This window comes from Myotis myotis, unplaced genomic scaffold (assembly GCF_014108235.1).
Source record: "Myotis myotis isolate mMyoMyo1 unplaced genomic scaffold, mMyoMyo1.p scaffold_m19_p_7, whole genome shotgun sequence".
Classification (NCBI taxonomy): Eukaryota; Metazoa; Chordata; class Mammalia; order Chiroptera; family Vespertilionidae; genus Myotis; species Myotis myotis.
In genome coordinates this window covers 81,905,572-81,922,135 of record NW_023416379.1, presented here as the reverse complement: position 1 = coordinate 81,922,135, position 16,564 = coordinate 81,905,572, and the positions used below count along the sequence as shown (strand labels likewise).

At 36.9% G+C, this 16,564-nt stretch overlaps 1 protein-coding gene across 2 annotated transcripts in view; it reads left to right on the top strand.

Annotated features, from left to right (window-relative positions):
- LOC118659782 (CD2 associated protein) overlaps positions 1 to 16,564 on the top strand; it is a 107,793-nt gene that overhangs the window by 53,327 nt on the left and 37,902 nt on the right. For both annotated transcript variants that reach the window (XM_036316174.1, XM_036316175.1), the window contains exons 6-9: positions 4,458 to 4,645; positions 12,268 to 12,346; positions 12,740 to 12,834; positions 13,978 to 14,082. In XM_036316174.1, the coding sequence (XP_036172067.1) occupies positions 4,458 to 4,645; positions 12,268 to 12,346; positions 12,740 to 12,834; positions 13,978 to 14,082 (467 nt within the window). The remainder of the gene's footprint in view (positions 1 to 4,457; positions 4,646 to 12,267; positions 12,347 to 12,739; positions 12,835 to 13,977; positions 14,083 to 16,564) is intronic.

Here is a 16,564-nt window from a genome sequence, read left to right as displayed (position 1 = left end):
CAAGCGTTCTAAATGTGGAGCTTTGTGATTATGGGGTGGTAAGACAGCGGTTTAAGTGCACTACAATTCCTTTTTTTTTTAAACTCTAGGTTTTAGGCAGAGAGTATTTGAATATTGATTTGAATGCCAGGAAGTGAGTGTGCTATAAAGATTTTAGAACTTTAGTGATAAAAGTATATAATCCTTTAAGTTTTAATTTAAGAGTTTGATCTTACACATTAAAGAATTGACCTTCACTCTTCCTGTGTCCTAACAAAGTGTAATAGCCTCTGTTTATAATTGGTATTTTAACAGTCTTTTTAGGTAGTAGTGTGTATTTCTAGTAGCTGTTATAGGAATTATAGTTGACTATATATTATGAAATGTTATTTTTTCCCTATAGTATTGTAATGCCATATCCACCACAATTTGATTGTTTTACATAGTTTCTCCTTACCCTTTTTTCATTTAGTAGAGCTCTTCTGTTTTTTTCTTTTAATCAATAAACTGAAATAAATGGGATAATGTTCTTGGTTTCACCAGTTAAACTCTAGCTATTACTGTTAAGAAGATAATTCTGATTCTAGACAAAAGCTAGACAATATTTCCTGATCCTTCATGGATAACTTATTTTTATGCCCTCAGTTTTTATTGAAGGACCATAGAATAGGAGTTATAAGAGCCACTATTACATTTTTATAGAAGTGTGGTAAATTCATAATTTGTTCTGTTCTGCAAAATCTCCATTTATGTCTAATAAGTATCTTAAATTTAAGATGGTCAAAACTGATCTTCTGTCCTTTTCTTGGCACCCAAATCTGCTCTATACAGTCTTTTTATCCAAGTTAATGACAACTCCATCTCTCTCTTACTTAGATCAAAGACTTGGATTCACCTTTTACTCTTCTTTTTAATCTTACACTGTATTTGTCACCTACTAAATAAATGTGCAGAATCTGTTTTCTTTTACTACCTCCACTGCTGCTACCCTGGTGTAAGTTTTATTTTGCTGTATAATTGTAACAGCCTGTTATTTGCCATTACTTTCCTTCTGAATGTTCAAGTGCTCACTTCTAGTAGTTACGCGTTTTAAGAAATCAGGAACATTTTAGTCTCACAGCCTTTGTACTTGCTGTATATCTTTGGGAATGTTCTTCGAGATCTCCCTATGGCTTTTGGTCTGATTTCAATAGTCTGCTCAGAAGTCACCTTTTCAGTTAGGCCTTTCCTAATAGCTCTGGATAAAACAGCCAAAAGCTCCCATCCTCCACTCTAATTTCCTTTTATTCTTTGATCTTTGACATATTTGTTATTGGTCCTTATTAATTTTCTTATTGACTGTGTACCCTTGTGTTAAATATACATTTTGTTTTGTTCATTGCTGCATATCCAGTTTCTAGAACATTGGCACATTGATGCTCAACGAATGAATGAATGGATGGTTTTTGTGGTTTACAGAGAACTTTTCAAACATTTTGTCATGTTAAAGTCTCATAACTTTGGAGGAGATTAGTTCACTCCTGTTTTAAAGGTGAAGAAATTGTAACTCTGAGATTATTTATCCATGAAGTGGTAAAAGTCACAATTGGAATTCTGTTCTGATCTTTTAAATTCACTATGCTATTTAACATGTGGGGGTATGGATATTAGATGAGTCTCATTATTTTATCCCTTTTGTTTGCCTGTTGTCTTTTAATTTTAAAAAATCATGCCTGTAGAATTGTCTTCTCATATACTTTTATTCCTATGCAAGTTATGAGCAGTGATATCAGTGGCATTTGAAAGTCAATGCCAGTGAAGGAAAATTCCTAATATAAATTTAATTAATTCAAAATTCATATATTTGTTTATTCATATATTAGTTCACATATTAATTAATTCAAAATTCATATATTTGTTTAATATATTGAGTGCTTATTGGTGAGCATATTATGCAAGGTTCTGAGAATACAGTAGTGAGCAACATAGGCATGATTCTTCTCCATATTTGAAGCTTTTAGTCCTTTGAGAAAGAAAAGACTTAAACAAGTGATTATAATTCCACATGAGAAATGTTTGTGACAGGAAACTTTAGGGTGCTATAGATGTATGTTAGAGAAACCAAACTTAGCAGGGTATGAGGGACTGCGCCTTAGAGGAAGTTACAGATTGAGATCCCAAAATAGGTAGGGGATCCCTAGGCAAGTTTGTGACAGAAGATAAAGAAAGAGCATAGTATTTTCAAGATCCTGAAAGAGATTCAATTCGGAGGGATTGTAGAGTATATACTTGGATGTGGTGAATGTTGAGGCTGGAGAAATTATTGGGTCAGGTTTAAGAAAGCAATGCAAAAATGCTAAATCCAGGCACCAAGAGTGAAATGATTAGATTGTTTTTAGATAGATTGGTTTGGTTGCATTGTTGAAAGTAGTTTGGAGAAGAGTAAAAAGTAGATACGGAGATTAGCTGAGAATGTTTTGATAATTAAGGTAGAAATAGTATCAGTTTAAACTAGAGGAGTGATCATAGGAATGAAGCAGCATGGGTAAAATAGGAGCTAAATAGGTGATATAAAGAACTGCACCATGTGATGATGGGAACTGTGAATGATTGAGAAGGAAGAGCCAGTGGCTACCAAGTTTTTGGCTCAAGAAGTTTTGTTGTTGAATCATTACACTAAAATGTTTAAAATGGTTTTGGGGTCATCTAGAATTACATTCAAATGTTGGCTTTGTTACCGTGGCCTTGGGAAAGTTCTTAACATCTCTTTGCCTAGTTTACTTATTTTCAAAATGAGGAGTAATAATGCTAATGTTAAGCCTATGGGTAGTTATACAAAGTAGCTACAATTCATGTATAGTGCTTAGAAAATGCCTGGTACAGAATAAGCCCGGAATAAATGGTACTACCATTTTAATTATTACTCATTGCTTTCTTACTGTTAAATATCAATGAGCCTGATAATCACGGATATTTAGGAAAATTATTCTTAAATTTTCTTTGATGATTTACTCTAGAACTTAATTTCTTAGATTATAGGGCCTGTGAGAATTTGTTATGAGCTGTGCTTTTTTTGCCCAGAAAAATGAACTGAAAAAATATCCAGTTTTCCTTGGGGCTGGTCATGGACTCATTGAGGCCTCTGAATAAGAACCTTTGCTACTGAGCAAGAATGTAGAAACAACTTTTTTACTCATATAACATTAGACTTTCTTTAATATTTTTTTTACCATTATAATGTAAAATTTCATCGACTTATGTTACTTTATCCATGAGTTAAAAGGACAGATCTTGAACTGTTGACTTTTTAAGATAAAATTTTTTTAATATTACCAGTTTTTGTATTTGGAAACTACCACTTTTAAAAATGATTAACTTTATCTCTTTTAATGCTTCAGACTTACATTTCATATCTTTGCCCAAAGCTGTAAATTTTAAAAAATACATATTTTTGTTGATTTCAGAGAGGAAGGGAGAGGGAGAGATAGAAACATTAACAGTGAGAGAGAATCAATTGACTGCCTCCTGCACACCCCACCCTGGGGATTGAGCCCGTAACTTTGACATGTGCCCTGCCTGGCAATCAAACCCTGACCTCCTGGTTCATGGGTTAATGCAGCGGTTCTCAACCTGTGGGTCGAGACCTCTTTGGGGGTTGAACGACCCTTTCACAGGGGTCACCTAAGACCATCGGAAAACACATATATAATCACATACTGTTTTTGTTATTAGTCACTATGCTTTAATTATGTTCAATTTATAACAATGAAAATACATCCTACATATCAGATATTTACATGGCGATTCATAACAGTAACAAAATTACAGTTATGAAGTAGCAACAAAAATAATTTTATGGTTGGGGGTCACCACAGCATGAGGAACTGTATTAAAAAGGGTCGCGGCATTAGGAAGGTTGAGAACCGCTGGGTTAATGCTCAACTACTGAGCCACACTGGCTGGGCACAGAAGCTGTAAATTTGACATGCTCTTGTTAAGGATTTTGTATATTATGATTTTTTGGATTTCTTAATTAGCATTTTACTAATTGAAAATATCTAAATTGCCCTAACTGGTTTGGCTCAGTGGAGAGAGCATCTGCCTGCGGATTCAAGGGTCCCAGGTTCGATTCTGGTCAAGGGCATGTACCTTGGTTGCGGGCACATCTCCAGTGGGGAGTGTGCAGGAGGCAACTGATCGATGTTTCTCTCTCATCAATGTTTCTAACTCTCTGTCCCTCTCCCTTCCTCTCTGTAAAAAATCAATAAAATATATTTTTAAAAAAGAAAATACCTAAATTGTTATTGTTTCACATAACATCCAGAAAAACATCAGGATAAAGTATATCTTATTCTTTTGGATATGTTAGTGCTCAGTCATTTAATTTATTATTTTTATTTGACATTTTTTATTAGGAGGCATAGAATGTAAACACTATGGAAGGCGGGGGGAGTATCAAGATTTTCATGTCATTCTTCAAAAACGAATTATTCTTTCAGAATCTGTTTGGACTGGGCCTACCCTATCTTTCCCCTCTCAGGGGAATGGGAATGAAACTGCACCCGGATCTGTGACACAGCCAAAGAAAATTCGAGGGATAGGATTTGGAGATATTTTTAAAGAAGGCTCTGTGAAACTTAGGACAAGAGCATCCAGTAGTGAAACAGAAGAGAAAAAATCAGAAAAGGTAATATCGATAAACTTTACTTAGATTAATATCACCATTTCTCTCATTAAGCATTTTTTAAAATGTAAAAATCACTTTGCAACTCTTAAATGTTCTTTTTTGAGATCGCTGATCATTGGTTAAGAAGACTGAGAAAACTCTTTTCAAGTTTACAGTGATTAATGTTTACATTTGAGTTTTATAAAATTAGAATGTTTTGTGGTAAAATTTAACACAAACTCTCCTTAGTGGAAGCCTTAGAGTTTTAGTTGTCACAGTTTAAAAATAGAAAAGGCAAGTCTTTTTTTTCCTTTTAAAACTAAAATTACATATTTAATTTGAAGTAGGTCTCAAATGGACCATTTTTAAATGGCTTTAAAAATGAGATATGAAGTGTATTAGGCACTGCTTAACTTTTCTCTGGCATTGTAACATAGGTCAAAGTGAATGTACCATACATTCTAAGCTCTAATAAGAGATTTAAAACTAAATCTTGTGAGTTTTTATTTTGGGGGGAAAATAGCTACAATCTGAAGGGCATTTATTTCAAAGCTGTTGTTCCTGGTGTTAATTAATATCTGGGAGCTTCAGATGAAGTACTTGTTTCATATAGGAGGCTCTCCTGTGATGTTTATGGCATTGTTTCCTTTTTAGTTCTCCTTTGTATGTCTTTATTTAACTCTTAAAAGTTTAAAATATTTCAGTATTTACTTGCCTTGTTTAGCTGTATTTCACTTTAGGACTGTTTTGGTTGGTGAAATATATATTTAAGTTTTCTCCTAACATGTTTAGTTTCAACTTTTTTTCTTTCTTTCTTAGCTTGCTACATATTTTCTCATGTAATTGTGATTTGGGTTCGGGAAAGAAAACTTGTATTTTGTATCTTATCTTCTCCTAGCTATAAGACTTCTACCTTAAGATTTTGGGGCCTAATTGATTCTTGGTTTTCAAGATAAAGATTGGAATTCTTGTGGATTTTGGAGTGGTGCTATAGCTATAACAGCTAGGAATGTTGGAGAGGCAATGTCTGCATTGGAGAGCCATTAGAATAGATGATATGGGGTCTCTTTTCAACTCTACAGTTTAGGACTATATTGAAACACTTCATTTGATTAATGACGACACCAACATTTTTTAATTATTAAGAATATTTTTATTAAACAAAGTAAAACTGCAAAAACAAATATGTGCCTTTTTCCTAAAGGCCACTGTTTCAAAGTGCCATTTTATCTCTGGTTTGAGAATCATCTATTTTGCTTTGGAAGGTCTTTCAGGACAGCTTGAATGCTCTTGTCAGGTGGGAGTAATAAAGGTGAATATGTGTGCAAAATATTAGCAATGGCATTTAGAAGATGATGCCCAGGACCACCAGTTGCAGGTTCAGGTGGATTAATAAGACACAGCTGTGGAACAGGGATTCACACCTGTTTTTTGGGTATGGATCCTCGGGAAGGTTGAAGACGTAGTGGCACATTTTTAGCTCATTTTGTCTTTCCTGTTGAATCTCAAGGCTTCATATTACGAAGTGGAGTGTTTTGCTGCTGGAAAAGCTGAATGAAATTTTGCTTCTAGATATTTAACAAAAAGTTCTGAAAAAGAACCCTTTGCACAACTGCTGTATTGGTCTCAGAGCTATGTGGCGGACACTTTTTGATCTAAGCCACTGGGTCACCCACCTAGTAACACTGCCTTGCTCTTTGTTGAACTGTTCCATTTCCTTGCTTTTGATATGCAGGGTGCTTCCCATCAGTTGTAACATTTCATGATGTTCATGTTTAGATGTTTGAAAATATCCTCTAAAGCAGCGGTTCTCAACCTGTGGGTCATGACCTCTTTGGCAGGGGTCGCCTAAGACCATCCTGTATATGAGATATTTACATTACAATTCATAACAGTAGCAACTTTACAGTTATGAAGTAGCAACAAAAATAATTTTATGGTTGGGTCACAACATGAGGAACTGTATTTAAAGGGCCAGAAAGCTGAAACTGGTTTGACTCATTGGATAGAGCGTCAGCCTGCAGACTGAAAGGTCCCAGGTTGGATTCCGGTCAAGGGCATGTACCTGGGTTGCGGGCACATCCCCAGTAGGAGATGTGCAGGAGGCAGCTGATAGGTGTTTCTCTCTCATCGATGTTTCTGACTCTGTCTTTCCCTTCCTCTCTGTAAAAAATCAATAAAATATATTTTTTTATAAATAAATAGATAAAAATAAAGGGCCAGAAGGTTGAGAACCACTGCAAAGAGATTTCTCATTTGGACTCTGTCGACTTTCCTTCTGTGCTACTTAGTAAGTTAATTTCTTTTTTATGTTATCCAGTACTTCCCGTTGGCCCTCATTTTGTTAAATTCTTTAATTTGTTCTTGTTCTGATACAAGCCAGTATTCATTTTATCTAGATACCCACACCAAACGCCCCAGTTTTCCATCTAGACCAGTGGTTCTCAACCTTCCTAATGCCGCGACCCTTTAATACAGTTCCTCATGTTGTGGTGACCCCCAACCATAAAATTATTTTCATTGCTACTTCATAACTGTAATTTTGCTACTGTTATGAATCGTCATGTAAATATCTGATATGCAGGATGTATTTTCATTGTTACAAATTGAACATTATTAAAGCATAGTGATTAATCACAAAAACAATATGTAATTATATATGTGTTTTCCATTGGTCTTAGGCAACCCCTGTGAAAGGGTCGTTCAACCCCCAAAGGGGTCGCGACCCACAGGTTGAGAACCGCTGATCTAGACTGTCTGCCTTCTGTATCAATTCAGCTAGTACCAGCTTTATGTTAGCTAATGTGTGAGCACACTGCTTTTCTTGTTCCTGAGACAGAAAGCTGTAATGCACTTTCATCTTTCTCCTTGGTGACAACATTCCATTGTTCCTGCAATGACTATACCTACTGACTGACTCGATGGCTTGCATTAGAAGGTGAATCTGGCTTTTCCTTCAACACTGTGACTTTCCTTCTCAGATTAGCTGCTCCATCTTCTGTAGCCCAGGCTTCTGGCAAAGGGAAATCTTGTGATCCTAAAGCATGGTTAAGGGATCTCTCCAGCTCCTGCTTTAAGTGTAATTCTTTGTCACATATATACCGAACCTCCTTCCCATAAGGCACAGGTTTCCATTTGTTTCTGTTTCAGTGCAAACAGGACTTCATTTCCCTCCTGATGAAACATAACTTTCTCTTCCTGGAGTGATGTGACTGCCTTTAAGAGCTGATTTAATTGGCCCTGTCCTGTTCTTTTTTTTCAGTAATTACTCTAAAACAAGAGTCTTTTTCGTCATTGCAGCATATTTCAATTCTTTTTCTTTTTTCACCATAGAAAGCCACACATTTGTCTTTTGTAGTGCTTGATTTTCTGTTTGCTTTTCCTGTGAAGTTTCTACTATTGTTTCATTTCCCTGTTAGATTATCCATATGTTGACTTCAAAATTTAGTAGTCTCCTCCTTTAGGTTGGTTACCATCTACCTCAGAAGTTTATTTTCACTCACTTAATTAGTAAAATTTTCACTTGAAGAAAGAAATTCATCACATTTTGCTTTGAATAAGAGCTCTTTTTTCCTTAATAGATTTTGTAAAACATCTTGTTTCTCCTTTAGCTGCTTAATTTCTGAATCAGTTTGTTCACATTGTTTTCTTTCTGGTTCAGAGGTGGCAGCAATTGAATCAATCTCTGGTGATCTTTCTCTCTTCCTGGAGGGTTCTAATTGTTGCTCCTTTTTCCTGCATTGATTTCTCAGCCCTTGTAGCCCTTCTGAGAACAATTTAGAAGACTCACTGAGTTCATCAGATTTCGTTGCCTTCAGAGAGAGTGCATTCTGTGGTCATTGACCCGGTGGAGGGCTGTGGTAAAATAAGCTCAACTGACCTAAAACAGCAGAGCTGCCTTATACTGAGCTGAATTAATGCTGGTTCCTTCTCCAAAAGTTGGTTGTTTTCAATGAGATTGTTACCTTGGTTTAAGCTACTCCATCTCATTATTTTATTTTCAGCAGCAGACAGTGCTTGTTGCACTCAGTGATTCTTCCATGAATGTAGTTTGGGGAAGAACTTTTTTCTTTCTTGTCACACTATTTTGCTTTGTAACATCAGGCTTCAATTCACATTCTTTAGCTGTTTTCCTTTTCCTCATTCTTTTCATCTTGTTCTCTTTTTGAAACATCTCTCATTTTGTACAGATGGTAATTTTTTCTTGAGGAATTTAATTCTGATTTAAAATCCTATGGTCTTTTCGTGAACTGGTTTTTTGGTTGTTTTTTCTGTTTGTAGAATTTGAATAGACTTTTTGCATATCATGAATTTTAGATTTCGTGATATTTAGGTCACTTTCTCAGATTCCCTGCTGTAACAGATTTTCAAGTTATTCAATTTTTTCTTCATATTCATTTATTTATGACTAGAGGCCCGATGCACGAAGATTCGTGCAAGAATGGGCCTTTCTTCCCCTGGCTCTCCAGCTGGAGCCACCTTTGCGCCTTCGCTCCATCCCCGAGCCTCCTTTCTGCCTTCCTTCAGACCCAGAGCCGCCTTTCCACCTTCCCATGCTGCCCAGAGGCCCCAAGCGGCTGGGGCGGTGCTGAATGCCTGCATAGTCGCCATGGCTATGATGCAAGTGTCCTGCCCTACCCAGCTGCTTGGCACCTGTGTATGCAAATTAACCTGGCATCTTTGTTGGGTTGATTTGCATACTCACTCCTGATTGGCTGGTGGATGTTGTGAAGGTACAGTCAATTTGCATCTTTCTCTTTTATTAGTGTAGATACCTACCCCTTACTTATTGTGAACATTCTGTAGCATTGCCATTTCAAATTGATGTTTACCAATATATTTGTTTTGCTTCTGTTTAAGTTTCTTGATGGTTTATTGGAATTTGTAGAACTCATGGTGATCACAGCTGTTGGCTGTGGAAGTCTGAACAAAACACCTCACATGGCTAACTTCAGCCTCCAGTATTACAGTTGTATTTGACAGTTTATTTCCTTGTGATGAAATCAGGTTGGGAAAGTCCATGTCATCTCCATTGCAAGCTGAAGCATGAAGGTTGATGTCATCACCACTGAAGGTGATGCAGGAATGATGGTACAAGGCAAACTCCAAAATTTCTCACTGATTGTCTGACGGCAGTTTCTGCACCTTGTTCTTTAGCACAATCTGTCTTCCTTCCAGAAGTTTGATTTCCAAGTCTTTTTGTTGTAGTTGATGTCAGAAAGGAGCATTTTTGTTGTTTTATTTGAAGCTCTGATGTTTCATACTTCTGTTCTAGGTCACCACAGAGAGTTTCTGGTTTCTCATTCTCTGCTTTTGAAATTGCCTGAGTGGCTTCCACCTCCTTCTTCTTAGAGTCAAGTGTTTCTTCCTCTCTTATTTAAAAATATTTTTTTATTAACTTCAGAGAGGAAGAGAGAGATGGAAACATCAATGATAAGAGAGAATCATTTATTGGCTGCCTCCTGCACGCCCCACACTGGGGATCTAGCCCGCAACCTGGGCATGTGCCCTGACTGGGAATTGAACCATGACCTCCTGGTTCATAGGTTAACATTCAACCAACTGAGCCATGCCGGCCAGGCTCTTCCTCTTTTTTTGTTAATTATTTCATCAGCATCTCTTTTGTGAAGTTAGAGATATGTCTCTGAAAGGAGCTACAGTGCTGCCCACTTGCCCCAGAGAATGGCCTTAGCCAGAGCCAAGGCCACCAAACCAGGAGGCCATTGCTGTGGGTCATAGGACTGACCTGATCCGCCTGCCAAAAATGTCCAGTGCCCAGGGACAATCCCACCAACTGTCCAGGAATTGCTGCATGGGCAGGGCTAAGGATCAAATCACAATGATCCATTTCTAGGCCACACCTGAGTGGTGGAAGGGTCTTTCCACGTGGGGAACACCTGGGAGCTGAAAGGCCTGGCCTGGGCCTGACAAGGTGGGCTCCTCTGTCCCAGTGACTGTTTCCACTCCACCAACATAAACTCTACTGCCACTATGGCCACTGTGAAGGCATTGCCTTCAAACACTCCCTACACGCAGGCAAACAGAAACTACACATTCCCTTTGACTTTTTTGTCACACAGCTCATGTTGTCCTGCAGTTTTTGATTTCCACGCCACCATTTTGTTTTGTTTTGTTTTGTTTTTACATTTGGGGTAGAATTCACACAGTGACACACATTCATCTTAAGAGCATAAATGGGTGATATTTGGTAGATATCTGTGCCTGCGTATTGACTCCAACACTAGTGATTTTTTGATTGCCATTTATAATGTCCACTATTCCAGAGTTGTGATTATGATAGTAGTTTCAGGGTCACCCTACATGATGGACTTGCGAGGCTTACTTTGATCACTGACCTAGGAATTGATAAAGTAGGGAGCACATTTGCTATGTTTGTAGATGACACCAGATTGGAAGATAGGTGGTTAGAATTAGGAGGAATTAAAGTGTTTTAAAATTTAAACAGAACAACCTTGGCCAGGTGGGTTCGATTTTTATTCAGGGCACATACCTAGATTGTTGGTTTGATCCCTGGTCAGGGCATGTATGGGAGGCAAACACCTTTTTTTTTTTTTTTGGACATTTTAAAAAATATATCTTTATTGATTTCAGAGAGGAAGGGAGAGGGAGAGATAGAAACATCAATGATGAGAGAGAGTCATTGATTGGCTGCCTCCTGCTCATCCCCTAGTGGTGATCAAGCCCACAACCCAGACATGTGCCCTTGACCGGACTTGAACCTGGACCCTTCAGTCCACAGGCTGGTGCTCTCTCCACTGAGCAAAACCAGCTAGGGCAAGGCAAACCTATTGATGTTTTTGTCTCACATAGATGTTTCTCTCTCTGCCTCCCTTCCCTTTCCTCTCTTTAAAGTCAGTGGGTAAGTTAGCAGTGTGTTCAGATTTTTAACTAAAGCAATGAAATCTAAGGTCAAATAGAATGTTATTTCTGGGAATAGGACTCAAGGAAATGGTATAAAATGGCAAAGGACCTAACTGTAGTAAATTATAGTGGAAAGTTGTCTACTAGACTATAGTTATAATAAGACTATAGTTATAATGACCTTAATGATATTTTCATTGCAATAGGAGCAATGAAGTAACAAGACTCTCTCTCTCTCTCTCTCTCTCTCTCTCTCTCTCTCTCTCTCTCTCTCTCTCTCATTGAAGGAAGTTTAATGATGTTTAAGAGCTCACTTTCTGACTTTCAATCTGGGTTCTACTAAATTACTCTTCTCATAGTCGGATTATGTAAATGTTTCCTAGTCTATAAAAGAAACAAATGATAGTGCCTGCCTTATGCAGGGTGTTCTGCAGACTAAGTTATAATGAATGTAAAGTTCTTAGCTCAGGGATTGGCCCATAGTAAGTTTTTAAATGCTATTGTTATTTTAGAGGTTCTAAAATTAGGGTAATGTATTATGGGTATCAGTATTTTTTATCATAAAACCAGGAAGTTTTAAAAGTTAGATGTTCTGAGCTATCATTTCACTTTTGAAATCTTTCTCTTTCTTATGGTAGAGTTTTCAGTCACGTTACTAAGTACTATTAGGGAAAACTGGATACCTGTAAATGTAAACTTTGTTTAACAGCATTTTCTTTATTCTAACTTAAAATAGTTGATCTCATCCTTTTCTATTGTAGCCCTCAATCATACAGTCACTAGGATCCAGAACTCAGAACACGGAGATAACAAAATCAGACACTGAAGGTAAAACAAAAGGTAAGTGTTTCAATAAAATCTTCATACTAAAATTGAAACATGCTCAGAAATTTATATTTGTTGAAGGCATTTGTCAACACCATACCACTTGATCAGAGTATTAAATCCTGCTAGCTATAGGTATCATGAGGTCAAAGATTTTAATATGCTTTGTTCACTAATGTTCTACCCTGACAGTTAGAACTGTGCCTAGAGCATAGCAGGAACTTCGTAAGCAGTTGAATGGATATGATTAATGAAATTATTACTTAATTTCACATATGGTATTAGCTGAAATTATTAAATTCATTTTAATAGTTTCTAGTATACATTACTTTGCACTAGATAGAAACTTAAGTATTTATGGAAAGAATCAATGTATATAAGTTATATTACTTACATTCTTTATTTTAGCTAAGGAATATTGTAGAGCGTTATTTGCCTATGAAGGTACTAATGAAGATGAACTTACTTTTAAAGAGGGAGACATAATCCACTTGATAAGTAAGGTAAGATCTTTCTCTGGTTTGAAAATCATATGTAATTTATTCATAGAAACATTTTTTCAGTATTCTTATATTCCACCTAGCATCTGAGCCTGGAAGTGCTGGGACTTGTCATGTTTGTTTCTGTGTCCTGAGAACCTGGCACATATTGAGTGGCGCGCGTGTGCGCGCGCGTGTGTGTGTGTGTGTGTGTGTGTGTGTGTTTAGGAAACTTTGTTATAATTGATCTTATTGGGAATTATTTTTACCGTCATGTTGCGTTTTTCTTTAACCTTAACCCACCTTCAGGTTTCTGTTCTTACTTTCTCTTTTGCCTCATCCCATTTTATTTGAACCTATTGTTTGTTGTTTTGTTTTTAATACATTAAGCGCCCAGTCAGTCACCAGTGACTGACACTATACTTTCTGTCCGGAAGACAAAACAGGCTGGGTGCTTAACATGTTAATATTTAAAAAAAAAAAAAACAAAAAACCCCACAAGGAATAATGAGGAAACAATTTAAATGTCCCTCAACATGTAAAATTATCCTGTGGAAAGTAATGCAGCTAAACAGTATTATTGGTATGTAGGCAAAATCCTATAATTAGTCTTTGTAAGAGAGCAAAATTATAAATATTTTGTTTTTGGTGTAATCCCATTGAATCATTTTTGAAATTTATTTCTATTGTTTTAAATTAATGATCAGATGATTCACTGTATGCCTTTTTTAATATTCATACAGTTTGGATTAATTTCTCATGGAAGGATGGCATTTGGAAGGAATTGAGGAACGTGTTAATTTCTAAACCAAGTGAATAATGTGATTAATATTGAGTATTAAAATATTGGGAAGAATATTTAGTAAGATACAGTTTGGAAATTCATATTCTCTTTTCACCCTCCTCTCCTACTTCCTTTTATTTTTCCTTTCTCCTCCCCAAGAACTTTTTATCCTTATAAATTAAATTTAAAACACTTGACTTATAAACCCAACTTTTTAACTGCTGCTAGAAGCAATAGTGAGAAATATTTTTATTAGGAGGATCTCATGATATGTTTAGGTATTTTTTTTTCCTTGTAAAAAATAATGGAATTCAATATTTTCTATAATTTTTTCTTATTTAAAGATAACACTTATTTTAATTATTCTTCATGTTGAATTTTAGGAGACTGGAGAAACTGGCTGGTGGAAGGGTGAACTTAATGGTAAAGAAGGAGTATTTCCGGACAACTTTGCTGTTCAGATAAATGAACTGGATAAGGACTTTCCAGTAAGCTTTATTATTCAATGATGATAATAGTTTAAAGAACCTTTTTTCAATATTTTTTAAAAAACAGAATGTTTACATTGTTACTGAATACTGTTATGAGGGTGTCTTAGATTCTCATGTCTTCAAGTAACTTATTTGAATAATAGTAAAAACAAAACAGTATTTCAGTTCTGTCCTTTATTCCTGGTTTTCTTTCCCTGCTGATAATATTGGAGAGTAACATTTGACTCATTACTTTTTTAAAAAAATACATTTTTTATTGATTTCGGAGGGGGAGAGAGATAGAAACATTAATGATGAGAGAGAATCACTGATCGGCCGCCTCCTGCATGCCCCCCCACTGGGGATCGAGCCTGCAACCTAGGCATGTGCCCTGACTGGGAATCAAACCGAGACCTCCTCGTTCATAGGTGGATGCTCAACCTCTGAGCCATACCAGCTGGGCTCATTACTTTATTTAATTAAGTGGGAGGGGAGTCAGAGGTGGTGGAGATGGGAAAAGCAGTGGGGGGAGAGGGATACCTGCAATAATGTCAACATTAAAAGTTTTGGGGTTTTTTGCCCTGACTGTGCTGGGGTCCAACCCCAGCAGGTCCAGGGGTCCCCAAAGGTGTGGACAGAGTCGGCGAAGAAGGAATGACACAGAGACAGCGTTCAGTTGATCAGCAGCCTAGCCAGGATCTCTAGCCAAGTTCTGGTCAGGATCTCCAGCCAGGTTCTGTGTCCATGTTCTCCAGCCAGGTTCAGTCACCAGGTTCTAGTCAGGTTGTCTTGCCATGTTCTATCCAGGTTCTGTAGCCAGCTTCTGTGTCCTGTTGTCTTGTTACATCTGTATTTATACCAGTTGATTCCAGTCCTATCAATCTCTATTCCAAAGGTTAGGGCGTTTCTTATCTCCATTCCAGGGAGTAAAGATTATGTAGCTTAAGCATGATTGTTCATAGTTAAAGTGATTAACTACCCACCTGGCACTTAGTTAAGGGTTTTTATCCCCTCTCTAACTTCAGGGAAAAATCCCTACCTGGGGAAACAACCTTTCTCGGAGAGGTGACCTTGGTTAAAACACATAGCGCCAAGGTGAGCAAACATATTAAGAACAGTATGCCATATACGCCAGGCCCCTTGAAACATATGCTGTGCAGATGTTTCTTCCCTGCAGCGACTGTGTCAAGCAGCAAGGATGGACCGGCTCCCAGCATGACTGGTTTGGCTCAGTGGCTAGAGTGTCAGCCTGCGGACTCAAGGGTCTCAGGTTCGATTCCAGTGAAGGGCATGTACCTTGGTTGCGGGCACGTCCCCAGTGGGGAGTGTGCAGGAGGTAGCTGATTGATATTTGTCTCTCATCAATGTTTCTAACTCTCTATCCCTCTCCCTTCCTCTCTGTAAAAAATCAATAAAATATATTTTTTAAAAGTTTTTTTTTTAAAGGAAGAAAAGAAACACCAACACACACACACACACACACACACACACCTTTTAATATGGGAACAGATACCCTTAATAAATTACAAAAAAAATAAAATATTACATGCAGTGGAAAAAGAAAAAAAGCTGGCCATTCTAGTTAGATAAATTAGCACTTAGCTGGAAGACATTATATTTTTATTTAATTTGTTGAAAATAAGGCAATGTAGATCTTACTGTTACTCTGTCAGTTCATTCTTTGGTAGGATAAAAGGCAGTCTTTGCCTCCTTATAGGATTTAATCTACTAGTATCTATTTTCTCACGGTGAATAAAGTAAATCTGAGTTGCATCAGTAATCTTTTGTTTCTGTGCACCTTGACCCCTTCTTCCCCCATGGAGTGATGAACCTAATTGAGTTTTAAAAATATATAGAGGGAAAGGGAGTTAGATTGCAGATACACAGCAAGACAGTCTACCACATTTGACTTAGGCAATGCAAAACTCTCTAATCTTCTCAGTCTCGCATTTAGTTAAGTAAATTACCAGAGGTTACTCTGTGGAGGCTCACACTGTTTGAGGCCCTTCCTTAGCTGGATTTGATTCACTATTGATTCAGCCTCCAGTGTGCTTTATTTTTATACTTTTTTTTTCTGCTTATTGAATTTAGAGAGAGAAAGAAACATCAGTTTGTTGTTCGATTAATTTATGCATTTATTGGTTGATTTCTTGTATGTGCCCTGACTGGGGATTGAACTCGCAACCTTAGTGTATGGAGATGGCGCTCTAATCCACTGAACTACCTGGCCAGGGCTTTTTCTTAATGAATACTTTTTTTTTTTTTTGGTCTTTTATTGGATGCTTATACCCTATTGATTATTATTTTAAATTTGGAAAAACCAAATTCACATACTTAGAAAGGTGTCTCGAGTTTTTTAACTCATTAGGTAAATCCTTATAAATCCTAAGAGAATTTGAATAAATTAAGGAAACACATACCTTTGCTTTTATCTTCTTTTTGATCATTCTGAAGAATCAAGAATGAAAGCTACCTATATTTACTAGCTGCTCTTTTTGTT